Below are 20,254 nucleotides of genomic sequence, written 5' to 3' on the forward strand. Positions count from 1 at the left end.
TGTGAATACACTGCTTAAAATAAGCTGGTGTGTATAGGAGCAAAACTGGCATTCAATGAAGAGGAAGAGATTGCTCTTCTTCGTGCACACACAAGATTTCTGCTTGCGGAGTCCTTCTGCCCGGATGCTGGGTTGAATTGTAGTCATGTGTGATGGGAGACAGTTGCGGCTGGAAATTTCTACAGAGAACTGGGTTCTCTGTGTTCTGTATTCAAAAAGAAAGATGTATTACAATTGCCTGAAGTCAAAGATAGCTAGCAGTTGCCTTAAGTTCTCTTATTTCAGAATGCTGGAAACTGTTTATATTTTAGAGAACAGCCCATGGGTCCTTCATTGTTTCCATCAGTTCTTGCATCATGATTAAATTTTAAATAACAGTATTTACAGAAGAAGAACTCAGAAATGTAAGAAATACTGCCTATGCTTGGAGGCAAGTCTGCAAGGGCCTATAGATGCTCAGCAGCTGTCTGCACATGGTCCTGGGCACCTGGCTCCAGGTGGCCCTGCTTGAGCGGGGGGGTTGGACAAGGGGTCCCTTCCAACTCTGTGGTTCTTTGAAAGGGATATGAACTTAAACAGTTGTGGTAAACCTGCCTCATCTACATGCTGCTGTCTTGGGAATTCAGATACACCTGAGTATTCTAAGATTCTAGAAAACTCCCTGAATTGCAAATATTGGCAGCCCCCTGAAAGCCGCTTCATTCCTCGCTGACCGTTGGATGCTGCTTTAAGTTGGCTGCTTTTCCTTGCAGTCCTAATTATATAGGCTTTTCCAGATTGTTTGTTATGCTGTCTCTTTTCCTTGTATTTGAGATGTTCTTTTACTACACTGAGAATTGGATGAGCTTGGTAAAATTTAAAGGCTGTTAGAACAGGTGTTTTAATAGGACAAGTGAAGTCTGCAGCTGTTTCAGTAATGAATGTATGTAAAAGAAAACTAAGGAGGAGAAAGAAAGGATGTATGCTGTTCATCCCGAGGACTAGGTATCCAGGTTTTACAGGGATGGTGGGAAAGTGCAGTGTTTTTTTTTCCCTAGTATTGTTACTACACCTGTGCAGTAGATAGATACCAAGATTTTAAAGTCTCACACTTCTTAAGAAGAGATTGGTTTTGTATGTATGCCATAGCTATAAAGACTATGTAGACTATGACTAGGGTCTTGATGTAACTGCAATTTCTTGACGTGCTTACATCATCATTGTCCTATAGGGCAAAGCTGGGCAGTGGTTTCTTTTTAAATCACTTTTAGCTTCAAAATGGACTCATGTTTTCCAAAGCTCCGATTTGATGACGTTTGGAACGAAGTGTTGTCATGGTCTTTGAATACGATGAAGGAAGACAGATTGAACTTAAAGTTTTTTGTGTGTGTCTTGACTTGAGCAATTTCTGCTTCTTGGATGAGTTTTTGAAAGGGTATACTCATGGCATATTTCAGTAAAGATTTGTTAGCTTCAGTGGGGAATTTCTTGCCCTTCAGAGAATTCCAAGTAGCTAGTTGCTCAATATCCGGAGCATTTGCCATCCGTATGGGGTGCTAACATTGAAGTTGACTTGATTTGGAACAGGGACTTTAACTCAATTTTCCTGCGTAAGTGCTTTGCTGCTTTTTATTTATGCTCTTAAAAGCATTTCTTCCTTTCCAGGGTAGAAGAAAGACAAATGTCTGAGCGCTCCACTTTGTCACAAAATCAGGTTCTTGTCTGCTGGCCAGCCTTGCTTTATAAATGTCACTCAGAGCACTTAACAGCTCTTAGCCAAGACTTGCTGTGGGAAAAGCCTAGATAAAAATCTCTTAAACAGAAACGAGAAAGTAACTTGAGGATGTTTTCTGCCAATCAGGTTGTTCTTACTTACTGAAGAGAACACAGTAGGGGTTCCTCTGTCTACTTTCACTTACAGAAAGACCATGGGAACATTTCCTCAGATAAGCACAATGTATTCTTTTATTAAGTGGGTACTGTTTCGGTGCTTTGGGATTCAATTCACTTAGCTTAAGGCAAAAAGTAAAATAAAGTGCATTGCTACTTATGTACTCTTGAGGCATATGTAATGCAAATATAATGCTTTAGCTTCAGGCTAAAACTTGTAGCAATCAAGCGGTAGACCTCCCTGTCCATCTCAATCCTGTAAGCCAAGTTTGCAGGTCTAAACATAGTTCTGGCATGTTTTTGAGCACAGGCAGATAATCTATGTGTGTTCCACTTTAGAATGTAGATGAACCAATAACAGCAGCTCTTGTTGCCTTAGGGGCAGGGAACTGGGGTTTTTCTGGTGGGACGGGATTGGATTAATGCAGTAGGTAAAATTTCCTCAAAGTTGAGGGGAAGGTGCTTCATGAACTTTGTGAGCTGTATATGTTTTGTTGTTGACAAAACACAGGCACAGAATGGTTCCGGAAGCCTTAGGTCAAGAGAGAGATGGCAGGGAGCTCGGAGGTTGAGTAGGGGCTCTGAAGAGTACCAGTGATGCAGGGAATTTCCTTCTGGACCAGAGAGGGTGAGCAGAATTTGTTGCAGTGCTGGCAATGAGTTGGCTGGAGGCAGAGAACCGCCTGTAAGGACAGAGTGGATTATGTTTTAATTGTCTTCAGACTTGTCTTAATGTTTTCTTTCCAAACCTTTTGGTCATCTGTGGATAGTACTGCGTAGAAGACCTGGGCAGTTTCACCTTGGTGCTCTGACTTGCAAAGACAGGAACAGGACAGCAAGAGAGAACAGCAGCTTTCCAGTTTAGTACTACGGATGGGATTACTCTCTGCTACTGTTCTGGGGGTCATAGGAAATCATCAGTTTCTTGTAGTGTAAGGCTGCCTTCCTCATCTTTGATATACGTGTGGTGCTTGTGAAAGATCGGTTGTGCCCCTCAGAAGCAGAAGATGGTGATGCTCCTGGTTCAGTCTAACTCTTGCCCTTTCTGAGCAGAGTATCTGTCCACCCTGATGTGCCAATCAGCAATCTGTCCTTTGCAAACTGTAGTTTTTTGCTTCTCTACTTTTATTTTTTTGCACTGTATGGAGCAAGTGATTAATCTGTTCTTCACTGAAACTTTCTTGGAATTTATTTGTGCTACAGTAGGGGTGAAGTGTTACATGGGAGGCAGATCCCCCCCGCTTCCATGCCTCCCAGTTTATTGTTCCTATTTCAGTGTAGATACAAGTGGAGGATGATTTCCATATCAAAAAGGACAAAGGGAGATACTCGGGTTCATTCCTTATAAATGGGGAGAAAGGGGGTTTAGATATAGGAAATAGATGACTCCTGCCTGCAACTGGATTTTTAACCCTGTGGCTTTGTGGCCTGTTCTCTTTTCCACCAGCCTGAATTTATCCCCTTTTTCTGTTCTAATCTGCCCTGCCATCCTCCTAGTACACAATCACATGGGTAATCAAGTTTTAAGGACAGTAGATTTACAGTGCTCTGACATCCACTCACCCGTGGTGGGAAACACGGTTGGTGACAAGCTCATCCCTCTTTCTTTCCTCCCCACCTCAACTTTGGCCAAGGGAAGGTTTTCAACTGGTTTCTGCTACTGCAGGGTCAGATTCAAGGAACATCCCCCCTTCAACACCCTACAGATCCAGACATTTTGTAACATCTTTAGTGTACAAGGCATTATATTCGTGGGGGACATAGTAGATTGTTAGTAAAGGCTGTGTAACAGTGAACAGGATCGCTGTGGATAGTTAGAACTGTAGTCTGAGCCAGCACTGTGGGGAATATTGTTGCGTCTTTTCATACCGTTGGATCATTGGTTTTATTGTCATCGCTACGTTGCCTCAGAACGTTTCCTTCAAAATTAGATGTTACACTTAAATAAGATTTTTCAACTTTGCCACAGCAAGAGTTTTTTTCTTTCTTTGAATACAACATACAGGGAAATAAAAATTCGCTTACTTGAGGCATGAGTTGGGTAAGGTGTTCTGCTGCGTATCTTTTGGAAATGAGTGAATTGTGCCCTCTGTGTTATACTTGGACGATATCGTAGCTCCGGCAGTTTTACTAGTCCCAGGCTGTGTAAGCGTATCTGCTTCTCTTGTGATGGCTGGGGCTTTCTCGGCCTGGTGCCTACAGAAGAGTTCTCAAGGCGAATGTGCCGCCTGTGGTGCTTTAACCTGCCCACAAGTCTGGTACAAGCTTTTGTTCAGGAAGAGTTAATGTTGTTAAGAATGTGTAGACGTGCAAACCACAGATGTGATCATTTTTAGCATCTTGTAAAGTTTGGTGTTTTTTTAACTAGAGGGGGAAGATGGAGAAGCAGGTTATGGGTTTCTTCAGGATGGCCTTAGATGCGAAAGACAGCAGCAGTCTAGTTCATATACAGTCTCATTTCCTTCTCTTTGTCTTTAGTCTTTCTCTCGCCGATCCCCTTGTTTTCCTCTCCAGACAGTTCGTGAACATGTACATAAATGTGTTTACTCTTTCTACATCAAAAAACCCCACAGAAAGCAATTGCCGTTTTTTAATGTATTTGTTTAATCTGCAGTTAAAAAAAAAAATAAAAAAAGGAATACCAACTTTTCTAAGCATATGAATGACGTACTTCTAAAACAACATAATGATCAAGGTCATTTTCATTTAAAAAAGCAGAAACTCAAATTTAACAGGCCTTGAAATCCCACTTTAAGAAGTTTTTAATTTAAATATTTCAAAGCGAGTCTGTTCTTCAGATTAAGGGAAGGGGAAGCTTATATTAAAAAAAGCTGAAATAGAACAAAATACTGAATTCTATTCTCATCTCATTCTCATTTAACACTTTGCTTTTTAGATACGCAGTTTAGCATTCCACATGCGGTTGTCTTTATTTTCTTTAAGCCACGATTATGTCAAATTAATTCCTTTTCTTTCTCTGTGTCATGCAGTGTTAATAACATTACCAGGCTTGCAACATCTCGAGAGCTGTTTAGTCACAAAAACGAATGCTCCAGAAAGTGAACTTCAAGCAATAATTGGACTGTTCTGTTTATAAAACCCATGTAGATGGCTCCAGAAACTCAATGGTAGGGTTTGAGAGGTATAGTATGGATTCAGGCACCTCTATCCTTGTTTTCCAAGGCTAGAAATCCTAAGTCGTTCCAGCTTAGTGTTTGAGCTTAGTACCTTCCTTAGAGATTTAATACCTAATAGGATCAATCCAAATAATTGCAGTTTGCTTAAGCAACAAGGGTGAGGTTAGAAACTCCCCCCCTCCTTTTTTGTTTGTTTTTCCCCTCTTTTTTCTCCTTCCTATTGAGCGTTTTCTCTTGCAGGGAATGGAGGTTAGCTTCAGCGAAGCTAAAGGCACTACCATCAGTGCCCGCTCTCCATGTGGAATATAAAGGGGTTGTAATTTTGTGTCAGAAGTGTCTGGTTCAAGGACTTATAAATACAGTGGCTGTTGTAGATTCTGAAGGGCCTTGAGCCTCTTTGGTTTGCAACCACATGTAAATACTTTAGCCATAGTAGCTGGGTAGCAGATACTTGTTAGACACTACAGCGGTATCGTGGATACAAGATTCTTGATGCTGGGGCTTCTTTGATGTTGGGATGTGCGAAGGGTTTTGATTCTGCGGCCCCTTTTCCTGCCGCTTGTTTCCGATTTAGCACAATGTGCACTTTCCCGTGTCCCCCGGAGCAGCTTTGTGGGAAAGGTATGCTGTAATTGGTTTATAACCATTCATAATGACCTGGCAACTTGGTATGAATAGCAACGGGGAGCAACTTAACTTGTGATTTATTTAAGTAAGCTACATGGATGAAAGGTACTCCCAGATGTACAAGTTGAGCTAGTTGCCTAATTGGACGTAAATTTTCACATCTAGCTCAGAGAGAGAGTTTTGTTACGAAGGCTGAATTTGGATTTATGAGCAAGCTTCTGGACTGCTAAACCAGTTTCTGGGCAAAGTTTAATATTGTCATTTTTGGGGATGGCTTTGTTTTTTAATTCAGTAAGTGCTACCATACCCTTGTCATTTGTGAAGCTAATGGAATTTTACTTTAAGATTTTTTTGTTTGTTTGTTTATTTACAGTTCTAATACCTTTACCTTGCTTTTGGTGCGGTAACACCCGCTTTGATTGAAAGGCCAGAATTGGTACTGCGGCTTTGGTTGTCGTCTTTTACCAGTTTGTCATCGTTGCATCCCTGCTTATTTTGTCAAGGCTCTGGTTGCTTTTTCTCACACAACACCCATGATACGAGCGACCCACCAGCTGCAGGGCATGATGATTCGGCAGGCGGTACGGCAGCCCTGGTAGTTGTAAGGCCAGGGGTAGTAGCCCAGGAGAGGCTCGCAAATCCTCTGGCACTGCGTGTAACTTCGTCTGCATTCAATGCAGCACACGCCCAGGTGATCCAGCATGGGGTCAAAAGCCATCCCTTCACCTTCCAGCTGCTGAAATGTAAAATATTAAATGTCATCCCGGTGCCCTCATTCCCAGCAAGTGCAGAATGTACCGATGCTCCTGTTAACCCTACGAAAGGTAAAAACTGAAGTCTCAGTCCTGTCAAAGTTAACAGAACTCCCACTAACTGACCCTGTGCATCTTGCTTTATTTTTTCTTTCTTTTGTCTTGCTCTTTTTTTTTTAGAAGTGTAGAACTGGTGCAGTCACCCGTGTAAAATGGAAAGAAACAACAGGGAGCTCTAACTTCACTATATTTCTTGTACAGTCCTTGCAAAAGATCCAACAGCAGTAAACTCCAAAATTTTAAATATTAGCAATGGAAAAGATTTCAAGAAAGTTATCTGAGTCTTTTCTGTAGATTACAATGTCTGAAGTGTATGCTGTGTCTTTAATGTTTAGTTTTAATTTTTGTATTTTAATGCTTTTTTACACCATTCCAGGAAACTATTCAGTTTCCATTACTCTGCAGTTTTCTGAATATTTCTCTTTTATCTTTCAGTCTGCTTTTTTATCCCCTTTGCCACACTTAGGTGCATTGTGGACAGTGAGAATTCTGCCTGTTCTGTATCTGACAGTAAGCAGTTACGTGAAGCAAGGCACACATAAAATATGTAAAAGCAGGCTCTTACCTTCACCCTTCCAAATTCCTTTCCTCCTTTCTGGGGAAAAAAAGTAACCTGGATATTCTGCTTTTTGAAACTCATTTGTTTTTCTCCTGTTGGTGTTATTTCAAAAAAAGCAGCAGCAAAGAGCAAATGCCAAAGTAACACTTTTTTTTTTTTACCTGAGTAGTTTTCATTCAGAAAACCAGCAGCAGCCTGAAAAGGTGAGGCACGGGACGGTGCCCTCTCTTGTCTGGGCTTGTACAGGACACCAGTGACAGCTTGGTGTCATTTGGGCCCCCAGCCCTGAGAGCAGGGAGGATGTTGTTCCCTTGGACAGGATTCATCATCCTTGAATTTGGGAATCTGCAATGTGACCTTCTACACCTGAGCTCATCATCCAGACTCCACTCAGAGTAGGTGAAGAGAGAGAGTTCTAGGGAGGAGTCATTTCATCCTACAGGAAAGACCCACAGTATAATTATGGTCCTTTTGAATTGACTGAATCTGCCTCTAAAGAAAGCTTGGATGGAGGCATCTACGCAACAACCAGGTAAAGGTGAATCCTGCCCTGCAGGCTGAGGGAAGTCACAGGATCACAGAGCAGTTGGGGTTGGAAGGGACCTCTGGAGATCGTCTAGTCCAACCCCCCACTAAAGCAGGTTCACCAGAGCAGGTTGCACAGGAAACATCTGGTGGCCATATCTGATGGGATGTTCTCCATTTGGCCTAGGGTCCCTCTGGCTGGAAGAGGGGACCTGCAGCCGTTGTTTTGCTCTGCTCTGCAGGGACATGGCAGCTTGGACCCCATGCACACGGTCACGTTAGTAGCTGTGAGAAATTACATTCCAGTGCCGCTGCTGTTTTACTGACCTCGTGAGAGAGTCGATTTAGATCCACTTTATTTGGAGTGATTAATTTAAGTTTAATTAAGGGATGTCAACTAGGCAGAACGCTGTCACAGTATAATGATCTCCCGCTGTTGCATAAATGTCAAGTCAAAGCTGGGACTTATTTCCAAAGCAGGAGGCATTTATCCTGTGACAGTGTTGTATTAAAATGACTTACTCCTGCTGCACCAAATGGTGGGTGCAAATTGTCTGGCGCGGGTGCAGCAGACTGGAAGGTGCTACTGTGCAGCCGCTTTTCCTGCAGCGCGGCAAAGGTGTGGGGACACAGCGGGGTGGCATCTCTGTGCTTTCTGGGGGCTGCTTCATCTTGAGAGAGCGAGAACAAGTTTTGCGAGACTCATCCTCCGCCCACTGTTGCTGTCTATGAACAGGTTCTCCTCTGTGAATCATTTGCTAGACCACAGCCGTTTACCATCATAGAGGAGAGGCTGAGAAAACAGATTTATCTGGCCTAACCTTAATCTCATTGCAACCAGAAATGGACACTGCTTTCCTCAATAGTAGTCACAGAATCACAGAATGTCAGGGATTGGAATGGACCTCAAAAGCTCATCCAGTCCAATCCCCCTGCTGGAGCAGGAATACCCAGATGAGGTTACACAGGAACATGTCCAGGCGGGTTTTGAATGTCTCCAGAGTAGGAGACTCCACAACCCCCCTGGGCAGCCTGTTCCAGTGCTCTGGCACCCTCACTGAGAAGTTGCTTCTCAAATTTAAATGGAACCTCTTTTGTTCCAGTTTGTACCCATTGCCCCTTGTCCCATCATTGGTTGTCACCGAGAAGAGCCTGGCTCCATCCTCCTGACACTCACCCTTTATATATTTATAAATATTAATGAAGTCACATTAATGAGTCACTTCTGATGCTAATTTCTATTTGGGGGCAAAGTACATTTCTAGGTACTGGACTCTCTCTTTACGTTGTCAGTACATTACAGGCTTCAGCTGTCTGATCAAGACAAGCTTATGTTTGTTTTCAGAATGTGCTGTCCCTGTCGGATCTCTCTAGTGCTGCTTATGGACCTGAACCCTGAAAAGCAACTTGGGGGTCAATTTGCCATATACTTGCCACTGCAAACACTTGTGCTTGTTTCAGACAGAAGTTTGATGAAAACCAGGAGTAGACTTGTTTTGAACTCAGTAGGTGTTTTACAAGCCTCTTCCAGAGAAAAACTGAACAGGCAAAAACTGTGTAAATTAAGAGAAAAAAAAGACAAACCCCCTGTCACCAGTACTACCTGCCTACAGCAGTCTTGGGCTTTGAAAGGAGATTATAGAGCAAATACGTACATTATATGGGTTGTCTGGATTAAGCGTTTGATCGGTTTCTTGTCCCATTGGCCTGGTTTCATTAGGTTGGAGATCAAGTTCTTGAGTCAGCTGTGTGGTGGGTGACCTGGTGTTTACTTCTTCAGCAGCAGCTTCCAAGTCTTCTGCATCAAAGTTTGATTCTGTCTGGCGTCTGTTTCTCTTAATTTCTCTCCTTTGGTTAGCTGATGAAATAATCACAAGAGGATAATCTTCAGTGTTTCCTTGTTTTATCCACACATTATCTGAGGTTTCAGTGATTTAAAAAGGGAAGGGGGCAGAGGGAAGGATGAAACCGTGTGGTGGCAAACCTGATAAACATCGCCATGGGAGCTGCTTGCCTCCTGTGCTGTAACTGCAGCAAATGTCAGTCCAAAGGGCTGTGAGATTCCCTTTTTTTACCCCCTTGCTTTTTCCTTGAGGCAAAATGGGTGTGAGGAGTTTGGGGTTGTATTTGACTTTCCGCATGGTCACTGGTGTTACCTTGGCAGCAGTTGCCAGCGCTAGCAAGACCGGTCATATGCATCTCATTTTTCTAAAGTGCTTTTGTGACAGGCTGGTACCCTGCTCTCAAGGGCAGCGAGAGAATGTGGTGGAAACAGCTTCTGGACAGCTTTGATACTGCTCTTTTGTTGTCCAGTGGGATATAAAAGCTCATCATAAGAGTGGAAAATACCAGCAGTTTGGAATCAACAGACCAAGGAGGAGTAAATGTTTTCAAGCCTTCTTCTCTCCTCCCAGGCCTGGAAATTATCTGGAGAAGTTGCCATCTCCCTTGTGAATCCTGAACACCTTTGCAAAGCTTGGCTGTGGGTGATGGGAGTACTTCAGTCCCGAGACAGCCTCCAACACCTCATGAACTTCACCTGTCAGTTGCCTACCTAAAGTATCTTGTCCCACCACTCCAGTGACATCCTCTGGAGAAGCAGGGTGGGAAAGATGATAGGCTATGGTCCCAGATCAGGAGCTTGCTGGTTCCCTAACTCTTGGCCAGGTCTGGTGTTCCTGTTATCTGGTGTGAGCTGCCAAAATATTTTGGGACTAGTTTAAGCTATTGTCTTGTCCTTCTGTAGAAGGAGGCTGACCTCTCTGGCAATGCTTCATCTCACAGTAAGTCACCCATATGGGTTATGTAAGTTGTCTTGAGGAAGGGCAGTTAGAGAACACCAAACATCTGGGTAAGTGTGGTTTCCCAGATGTGCAAGTCTTGGTGTGGCATACCTGATCTAGGGAAGCTGTTTAGGTGAAGAGAGGGATAGCAAACTTTTCAAATACAAGAAGTGTTACCTTTGGGATATGTCGGTCGCAGCCAGAAAATTGGAAGATCCCCGCAAAGCTCTAAAATTTTGGGGCTTAGGAAACTGTTATGCTTGATGGGCTCGTCTGCAGCCACCCAGATAAGGGAGTTTTCGTCAAATCTCACAGGCATGATTTCATCTTCCTGCAAACAGAAGAGCATAAATCCTTTGCTAGCTCAGTGAACAGTCATGTGCCTGCTCGCTGTTAATTCTTGAGCATCAAGCTGTATAATCATCCGCTGCAGCTAATACCGAGCATCCTTGTATTTTGTGAACGTGAACTGACTGTACTGAGCCAAAGCCTGAGTAAAGGTTGCCACCGTGGAAATGAATGGCAAAACTGCTGTCAGCTTTGCTGGGACTTAGATTTCACCTGTCTCTCTGTTGGATGGCTTTTGCCCCTCGTACAAGGACTAGGTGTTGGAGGTCTTTTCGCCCAAACCACGAGATTTTTCAGGTGATAGCAACTGAATCTTTACCACCTTCAGCAGAGCAGGGATGAAATACATCAGCTGAAAACAAGACTCTAATCTTTTTTATCATGCCCTGTTCTCATTTGATGTACTCCCAAGAGATAACTATGTTTACAATAGAGAAAAAAAAAAATCAAATAAACACCTTATTCAGAAGTTTTGGAGAAGATTATAGCTTGAGAACTGCTCCAGCTTCCAGTTTCAAGTCAATGTGATCCGTCTGATTAAAGGTCTCGTTTGGTGAAAGCAATTCAATTGACCAAAAGCTGGAAGTGCGAGTTAAAGGAGCCTGTCTTTTTGAAGTGTACCCTGCAGGTTTTTGGTTCATATCTTCAAAGTAATGTAGGAAAATGCCAGTGATTGATTCTTTAAAGTTGTTAGTTCAAAGTATTATTTTACATAAAATGTGTAAGTATTTTATAGCAACAGTGAAATATTAAAAGAAAACCGACTTGTGAATCGTGAAAACCAGTATGATTTCAAAGTTAAAATTCTAAATTGCTTCCATAAAAGTCATCAAAACTTGTTATATAACTGACTAGATCAATTTATTCTGTTGAGTTACTGTTCCTTTAATGTGTTTATTGATTTCTTTTGTAGGTCTCAAGTCATTTAAGTTTGCTCTCCAAACTGTCTAGTGAGAAGTGCTCTTTCTTCTCCCACTTAAGCTTTTATCAGCATTAGAAATATCTGAATCTAGTTTTCAGAAATAAAAATGTCTTTTGTTTCTGTTTGAGATGATGCTGACTTGTGAGCAGGCAGAGTTTGAGCATCTATAAAAGCTTATTTTAATCACCTATTTTTTATAGGCAGTGTAGGTTATGATAAGTGTAGTAAGATAATGGCATATGCGTACTTTCTCCTAAATCCATGTGGATTAGAGAGGGAACTTGTTCTAGAAAAGTAAATACTACTTTGCCATTCCCATCATACATCTAACCTGGAAAGTTGAACAACGGGGAAAGGTCAATATCCCAATGGCAGCACTAAATCTGCTCCTTGTTTTGGTGGCCTCAGTGCGTACAGTTTATTGCAGTGGTTGTGTAGGTGATGCATCTTTGGAGAAGATGCACAGAAAACAGGACAAGGAAAGAGGGATACTGTGGCCAAGCAGAAAATGAGAAATAACTTTTTGACTTATTTAGGATAATAGATGAAAAATTGAAACCTTGACCTTAGGCAAGGCAGGAAAGATCTAGGGCTTTGGCTGGAATTTGGGCAAGATCTCTTCCCCATCATGGGGGGAAAACCCACCAACTTCAGGCAAGCCTGCAACATCACTGTTACCTTCCTGTTTGCATTTAGAGAAAGTAGATGCTCAGTAATCAAAGCACCATTGCAGGTGGGTGCAGCCTTAGTGGTTCCTCTCTCCCAGCTAATTGTATCTGCTTTTATTTTTTCGGGAGTGGAGCAAATCCAGGGAAAGGGGATGTGGGTCTCCTGTGCTGCCCTGCTGGTGGCTGAGCCCCTGCTCGGGTCACCAGAGCTGCTCCTGCGGGACCGATGGGTTTGGGGATCTGAGCTCTGGGAAACTTTGCACACCTAAAGCGATAGGTTTTTTTTAACTAGGGTGAGATAGGGGGAGATTTTGACGGTATCTGGGTGAGAATCACAGCTTCTGTGGTGGTTGTGATGCACATTCCATGAAATCTAGTTAGCACGAAGTCTTAAAATGAAGTCTGGTGCCATTTAAGAAGACAAATTCTTAACTTTTTTAACCATTTTTATAAAACCCGTTTAACCAATAATACTTTCCACAATTCTCCTTTTTTTGACTATTTCAGAGGACTTAAATGATGGAGTCCATGGCTCTGCTCAAGAGCATTGATAGGAATCTCCTGATCTCAGGCAGATGCTCTTGTCACTGAGGTCTCCTGTGGATCTGCTGGACTTTGGTCCACATCTTCCCCCTCTCCCCAGCCTGCAGCCTCTCACAAAGCCCCTGGACACAGTGACACCTCAGACACCAGTTTTGCTTCTCTTTCCCTTTAGGGACCCCTTGCAATCAGTCAATGAACCCTCAGCTATCCTACCCTACCACTGTCCACAGGGTTTTTTAAATGTCATTTTTATTTGTATTTAAACACCGCTTTAAGACCCTCTCTATATAAAGATTTGGGTTGAAAAAATAAAAAAGTCACCCCTTACCAGCTCAGATGTGAGGCTCGCTTTAGTCATAGCGTCAACTTCAGGGACGTGAGCTTTTGGCTGAGCTTTGATGTAACACTTTTCTCCTTCAGCAAAACGGATTCCAGTGATGCCCTGCAAAAGCAGAAGGCAGGGGGTTGTGCACAGCCCCCCAGCTCCCCACCGCCCCCAAGAAAGCACTCGAGCTCTGTTAAAAGTGCTGTTGAATTTTCAGTCTGAAGCTTGAATCTTATTCAAAAACAGATGCAATAAACCACTCCTCCCTCATCATTTTAGCATTACAGCTTGGGTCAAATGGGTCTAGAAGTTTTTGCTTGATTTCTGAAAGGTGGGGGTGTTTTATGTAAGTGCTTCTCTACCCGCTGCAGGCTACTTGGATTCGCAGTGTTAAGGAATTAGTCGAGACGATTTGAACCACAACTTAGCACCTAACGTAGACACCCTCGAAACTGTGGTAGCTGGTGGTGCGGTGCCCTTACAGCACAGACTTACAAAAATATGGGGGCAGCCTGGTCCAATTTAAACACATAAATGATGAAGACAGCAAGGGGAAGCTTGTGACAGGGAACTTGGTGCAGAAATCTGTGTGTGGGACTGCCTTCATCTGGCCTATGAGGGAGAAGTGCAGTTGCCCAAACCATGGATGTCCAATTGTAAGAGAAGGGTATCCCAGCAACTCCAGATGGCTCCAGCTCTCCTGCAAGTCTGGGGTAATTTGTGCCAGCTCTATGCCAGCACCTTGGGCATCAACATTTGGGCAGGGGAACCTTGCCTGTAGTTTTTCTATTTCTGCTGTAGATTTTCAGATACCTGAAAAAGAGCTCTCTCTTCTTTAATGGATTTAGATACCTCATTGTAGATGGCGAAATTTGCGTCAGGTTGAGAGCTTCATTCGACCACCTAAATACAAATATTATTGGAGATGTATTGGTTTTCTGCTTGGCCTCTGGCTGCCATGGCGGGGGGCATGGACATCGTGGGTGCTGTAGGCATCTAGTGCAGTTTGGGATGGATGGTACCGAGGCACCTGTGTTGCATCCTGTGTGCCTGCAAGTCCTGTACAGTTGGACAGACACCCTTCAACACAAAATGACTAATTCTGAAGCAGAGAGACAGGGGATGGCTATGCAGGGATGAGAGAACAAGGGAACGAGGCTTTGTGGTGCATCAAGTGTGGTAGGAGCATCCTAATATTGCCAAATCCAAGTCTTCACTGACCGTGTAATCATTCGAGCGGTGCCAGTGAATCCAAAGCTGCTAATGTAAATCCTTGGCTGTTGGAAGCACGTCTCTTCAATTTATTTCTCCTTTATGTGCTTTCTTGGCTCAAAACTCAACTGGCAGCATCCCTTTGCTCTCAATGAGCCTGCCCCTGTCCCTCTGTCATTACGAGCGGGCACTGTCCCTGGGAGGTGCCTTTAGCTGGTTGGTGCTGGGAGCTGATTTCTGACCTGGCTGTGACAGGCAGTAGCTCATCAGCAGCACACGTGGAAGAAATGTGAATTCAGACATCTCTCCAGCAGGCTGGTGCTTTTGTGCAGATGTGAAACAGCAATGGCAGAAGAGCTCGTTGTGGGTGCACTTATTCAGCTGCTAATAATGTTGCTATGGTGATGTTAACAAGAGTTTCATGAAGGCTGAACTGCAGCTGTCATGCAAGTTGGGGTCCTGGGTTTCCTGGCATGGATTTGTTTGCACTTGCTGAGAAGCCAAGGAGCTGAATTTCCTCACCTTCCTAGATTCAGCAGGTGGAAAGTGGCTGCTCCAGAAGCCCTGGGCAAGTCTTTGTGGCAGCAGAGCTTTTATTTTAGATGCTGCTTTGACTTGCAGAGGGCTTAACTCTGAAGTTGAGTGTTTCACACCTGAGAATATAAATTGCAGGATCTGGGCCCTGTAAATAGGTTTCTGCAACATCACATGGATGCATTGTTCATCGCTCAGAGGTGGTACAGCTCAGCAAATCACTCCACCTGAGCTATTGAGCTCTGCTGGGATTCAGCATCTGTTAATCCAGGCTCTGTGCTGAGCAGCCACAGGCAAGTTGCTGGGGTAGCCAAGTGTGTTTGCTGTCAGCCCAAGTGGCCCAGCACCCTGGGTTCGGTGCATGGTTGCATAAGCTGTGCTAGATGCCTCCATCCTGTCCCCTGGGGATGAACCCAGGCCAAGCTATGGAGAGCAGCTCCCATCCTTCATCTCAGGACAGAGCATGCTGCTCAGGTCTAGTGTTGTGTCTCCTTGGTTCCTACTTGGTGCCTACTTGGCTTACTGTGTTGATCCTGTGCTCCTAAAATGGTGACATTTTGGGGAGGTGTGTTTTCTAGTTAAAATCATCTGAAACCAGGCAGGGGCTGTGTCACAAGCCCATCAGAACATGTTGTAGCTCTGTTCAACGGTTTGAAAATGCCAAGTGTTATGTGGAGCCAAATCTGATGCAGCCTAATCCGTACTGCTTCCTGGAGAGGGACCTGGCGTGACCGGTCCCCAAAAGGCACTTACTCTAGACTTGGTTTTGTAGGAAACTGCCCGGCTTGCTGTGAAAGCAAGCTGGGAGAGCCTTGATGCTTGTGTGGATGCTTGGGGGCTGGAACCCGAGACCCACTGGGCCACAGAAGTCAAGGCAGAGCAGGGTATCCCTAGGGAGTCCAGCACTGGAGCGTGTTACATGAAAGACAAGGGTGGAGGTACTTACAATCTGAAAATCATGAACTTCAACAGCCTCTTCACTCCCGCTTCCTGTTTTGAATGTCTCTAAGTTGTTTCCAGCATCTATTTCCATCGTTCCGTCTTGTACTTTTCCATTAATGCTCATAGTATAGTGAACGTTGTACACCTGGAATTGATAGAAGTGCACACTTCAGTAATTGCTTATTGCCTTCCTCCTACACCAGGGGATGGATCGATCTGACTCATGTCCCTATTCAGCTCCTGACTTTTATTTCTGTAGGCATTAGATAATTCTCCAACAACCAAGGCCACCCCACTGCAACACTTCACAGTTGGGACAGGCTGGCAGTGGAACAGGTTGCCCAGAGAAGTTGTGCGTTCTCCATCCTTGTAGGTTTTCAAGGCCCAGCTTGTTGAAGCCCTGAGCAACCTGCTCTGACCCCCAAGCAGCAAATAGGGCTAGAGACCTCCTGAGGTCCCTCCTCTGGGGAGCTCAGGGGCCACACACGCATCTATTGGTACGGGCAGTTTTTCTTCAAAAGCATCATGTCCACATCCAGGCTCACTCCAATTTCAAAACCTTCTTCTGTGTCGTATTTTAGGAATCGCTGCTTTTACTGGTATGATTTCCAAAGGAAAGCAGGAGTGAGCATCCTACCCTGGAGGAGGCCAACCCCTATTTACCTTTCAGGATGTTCTGCGGAGGCACAGGAAAATGGGTTCGTCTTGAGTATGAACATGCTTCCTACCTTGCAGTGGATGTGAACTTCATTTAAATTGGATGTGAAGTTGTATAGACTTGTATTTTCCTTGTCAGCGTATTTGCTCTTATCCTGTTTTCAATGAGGAAAGCTGCAGCGTGATTTGTATTTGCTGGAGGACCACAATCTGTGGAGGGGTTTTGTGATTCTCTCATGCGGCTCTGCTAAAAGTGCTGCACAAGCAGTTTACTTTTGGTCTTAAAAAAGCCTTACAGCATTTTAATGGAAAATTTACACTGACAGCTTAGAGACAAATTTCTTCTTCTCTCACCTTTGCTCAAGAAAGTCTAAGGTGGTAAAGATTTATGGTTCCTCAGTTCTACAGATTCAGTCTCATATTCTCAGCTGTCTAGGACTCCTGCTGAACGTGGTCCATAAAACCAGACCAATGTACAACAATGGTCTCCCCTGCTGCAGGCTGAGCTGGAGTTGGGACTTTGTTAGCCCTGTCAGTTGTGGAAAAAATTAAAGATTTAAAATAATAACAATTAAAAAGTTGCCTTCAATTTTGTGATGAATGACCCCAAATATAATTTTTTACAGAGGGAGAATGCACAAACATTTGCAAGCCAAGTGTAGCTTTCTGAGCTTGAAGGCAGCTGGGAAAAATAACTCCAAGCTTTCCCAGGGTCTTCACCTGGAGATCAACTTAGAAACTTAATGGCAACTCGGAATGTGACACATTTTGCAAAGCAGAATTTAGATGACTGGAGCAATAAAAAAGGGGAACTTTGTCATGTGCTCTGCCAGTGCACCCACCTGTCAGAGCTGAACACACCGTGCCCCCTCCCTGCCCACCTATCCATTTGTGTCCCTTTCCTTTTTCAGAAGTCCAGAGAAGCAGATGGTTCTTACAGCACATCCTGGAGGTCAGCAACGTGTCCTGTCTTTTTGGTGTAAAACCTTGTACTTTCTGATTATCTGAATGATCCCTCTGTGCACGGGTGCATCGCACAGGGGGACCTTGGCTCTGGCTGCTGGGTTTTGCACAAGGCTCTCCTTGACAGGGACCGGTGTGGGGCTGGAGGCACTACAAACCTTCTTCCAAAGTAAATTCAAAGATACTAAAAGCATTCACGGAGCAACTTACGTTCACAAGTGCACCATCATGTTTCAAATGTCTTAAACCAAAATCCTATATAAATAGAAAGGAAAGTTAATATATAAACTTGTTCTAATGTTCTGAAGTTGGGTTCAGCTTCTCATTTCTTTCTTTGCATACAGGGTTTTTTATGGACCCAAAAAAAATGTAGATGATAAAACTCAGCATCACTTTAAAAATTGCTCCACAGCTACTGACCAAAAATGCCTATGTGTATGCACAGCCATACAAACCGCTGGAGTGAAATAACGGTGCCTATCAATGGGTTAAATATAGCAGTACGTGTTTGAGGGTCCAGGTAGGATCTGGACCAAGAATGCAGATGATGTGAAAAAGGAATGTATACATTTCAATGCTTTTTTTGTCCTGAGAGCTGGAGTTTGCCCAGGATATGAATCCCTGGAGACTTGTTGGGATTTGAGTTTGCTGAGGATTTGCAAGCAGAAATCAATGTAGTGTCTGTGCTCTCAAAGATAGGTTTCATGTTCATTAATAAATGTGCTTCCAGGAGGCTCCATCCAAGCAGGTAGCGAAGATAATGATTGTAGGTTTGTTTTTCAGGGTTTTTCGTTTTGTTTTGTTTTGTTTTTAAAGCATGGGAGGAAAAAAAAATAAAAAGAGTCTGCTTAAAGACTTCTTTATCGACTCTGCAAAAACAGTTTCTAGCCCGTGCTTCTCCTTGCCTGCCACCAGCTTAACCTGCCCCAACTCCTACCCCGATGTGAGGATGTGCTCACCTGCCGCTCGGTGGCTTTCCAGAAGTAGAAGGCTCCGATGGCCCCGGCCAGGAGCAGGAGGGCTCCGGCGATCAGCACCGCGGCCCCCGCCTTCAGCAGCCGCCCCGGCCCGGGGGCCGCCGCCGCGTACGCCTGTGGAGAACGCGGTGCTGAGTGCGGGGCACGGAGCCCCCTCCGCCGGCACAGCCTCTGCCCCCTCCCTCCCCAGGGACCCCGCCCTGGGACGCCCGTTCGGCCCCGACCAGTCCCCGTCCCGGCCGCGCCGACCGCAGCGCCCCATCCTGATTCCCAGTTCCACCGCATCCCGACCCTGATCGGATTCGATCAGTTGGCTCCCGACCCATCCTGATCCGCTTTGACCCGACCCGTTTTGCCCCGATCCAATCCATCCCATCCCGTCCCTACCAGTCGGCCCATCCCTTTCCCTCCTGTCCCGTCCCGTCGCGCCCGGTGCCGGCCGGCAGCACTCACGGGGGGCAGGCACTGCTCCACATCCTCGGGCCCCGCACGGGTGATGGGCACTTTCTCGGAGCCCTCTGCCATGGCTGCCGCGAAAGGGAGAGCTGCCCCGGGCTCCGCTCCCGGCCCCGGCCCCGGCCCCGACGGGGGCAGCACCGCCCCGGCCCGCCCCGGCCCCAGCCCCGACGGGGGAGGCAGGACCGCCCCCCTCCCGGCGCACAATGAGTCCTTTGAGCTGCCCAGCAGCCGTCGGAGCAACGCAAGGCTGTGACCCCCATTACAGCCCCGCTGCCCCCTCACTCCCGGGGGTTTGTCTCCAGTTTTGGACATGGAGAAGTCAGGGATTGTGTCGGGGATAGAACCCCCTCCAACCTCGCATGCCATTGCGGAGAGGTGACCCGGCAGACAGACAACTGCTGTAAAAAGCAGGTTTTAAAATAGAACAGAATTTAAACTGCTTTTTTACACTTGCCACAGGAATTCACAGGCGCTGAAGCTGACAAGCTGCTGTTCGGTGGCTGCTCTGCAAAACACCTCGATGGGAGGCACAAGCAAACAGCGCTGGCTCCAGCTGAGCCCCCTGCCAAGGCTGGGCACAGCCTGCAAATGGAGCAGCGAGAACAGGCCTGGCACAGGCTCAGTGGGGGCAAATCATGGGGGGAAATTCCATGTTTTAATTCAAAAATGTGATGGTCACCTTATGGCTTGACCTCTAAAGTGAAGTTATCCCTGGGTTTTCTTATGTTTCCTGTCACTCATGATGTTCAGATGAATTTTTTTTTTAGCATCTAAAGTACAGTATGATCATAGAGTAATTTGGGTTGGAAGGGATGTTCATCTGCATCTCTTTGCTCTTACTATTATTGTCCATGGGAGGCATAAACACAAGGCTACAGTTGGCTATGTGCATCTGTCCGTGTGTCTCTCCATGTCTGTATGCCCTTCCTGCACCACATGGGCATCCTGCCTGTACCTACATGTGCATGGTTATGGCCATGTGTGCCCTCTGGAAAACCAACAGTGCTGGACCGCTTTGGGGCTGGCATTGTCACAGAGTATCCCTTGTAAGGCTGGAAACAGTGAAAAATAAAATATTAACTTCAAAAAGATCATGAAGGAGGGACTTTGGGTTGTGCCCTGCCTTGCCCCGCTTGCTTGGTGGCCCAGCTCTGGCTTTCCAGACAGGCAACAGCACTGGAAAGAGGTTCTGTTAAACTGGGGAGACCTTGGCACATGGGACTCCATCTCACTCTGGAGCAGTGCCCATGCTAACCAGCTCTGCAACAGCAATTTCTTTTCAATGTATGCATCTTTCTTTGTATTCATCTTTGCCTCTCCATTTTGCTTCTCGGGCAGGTTTATTTCTCCTTGCCCGGTTGTTGCACACTACTGACACGTCCCCTATCTTGA

General features: G+C 45.1%; 1 protein-coding gene across 1 annotated transcript; it reads right to left on the reverse strand.

Annotated features, from left to right (window-relative positions):
* Positions 1-4,449: 4,449 nt before the first annotated feature.
* Positions 4,450-19,015, reverse strand: CNMD (chondromodulin). Its single transcript, XM_013366762.3, has 7 exons — positions 18,857-19,015; positions 18,386-18,517; positions 15,811-15,951; positions 13,122-13,235; positions 10,490-10,643; positions 9,185-9,387; positions 4,450-6,369 (listed from the first exon to the last, which is right to left on the reverse strand). The coding sequence occupies exons 1-7, from the start codon at positions 18,926-18,928 to the stop codon at positions 6,154-6,156; spliced, it is 1,032 nt and encodes a 343-aa protein (XP_013222216.3). The 5' UTR covers positions 18,929-19,015; the 3' UTR covers positions 4,450-6,153.
* Between the last annotated feature and the right edge of the window lie 1,239 nt (positions 19,016-20,254).

The sequence above is a fragment of the Columba livia genome, chromosome 1 (assembly GCF_036013475.1).
Source record: "Columba livia isolate bColLiv1 breed racing homer chromosome 1, bColLiv1.pat.W.v2, whole genome shotgun sequence".
NCBI classification, from domain to species: Eukaryota; Metazoa; Chordata; class Aves; order Columbiformes; family Columbidae; genus Columba; species Columba livia.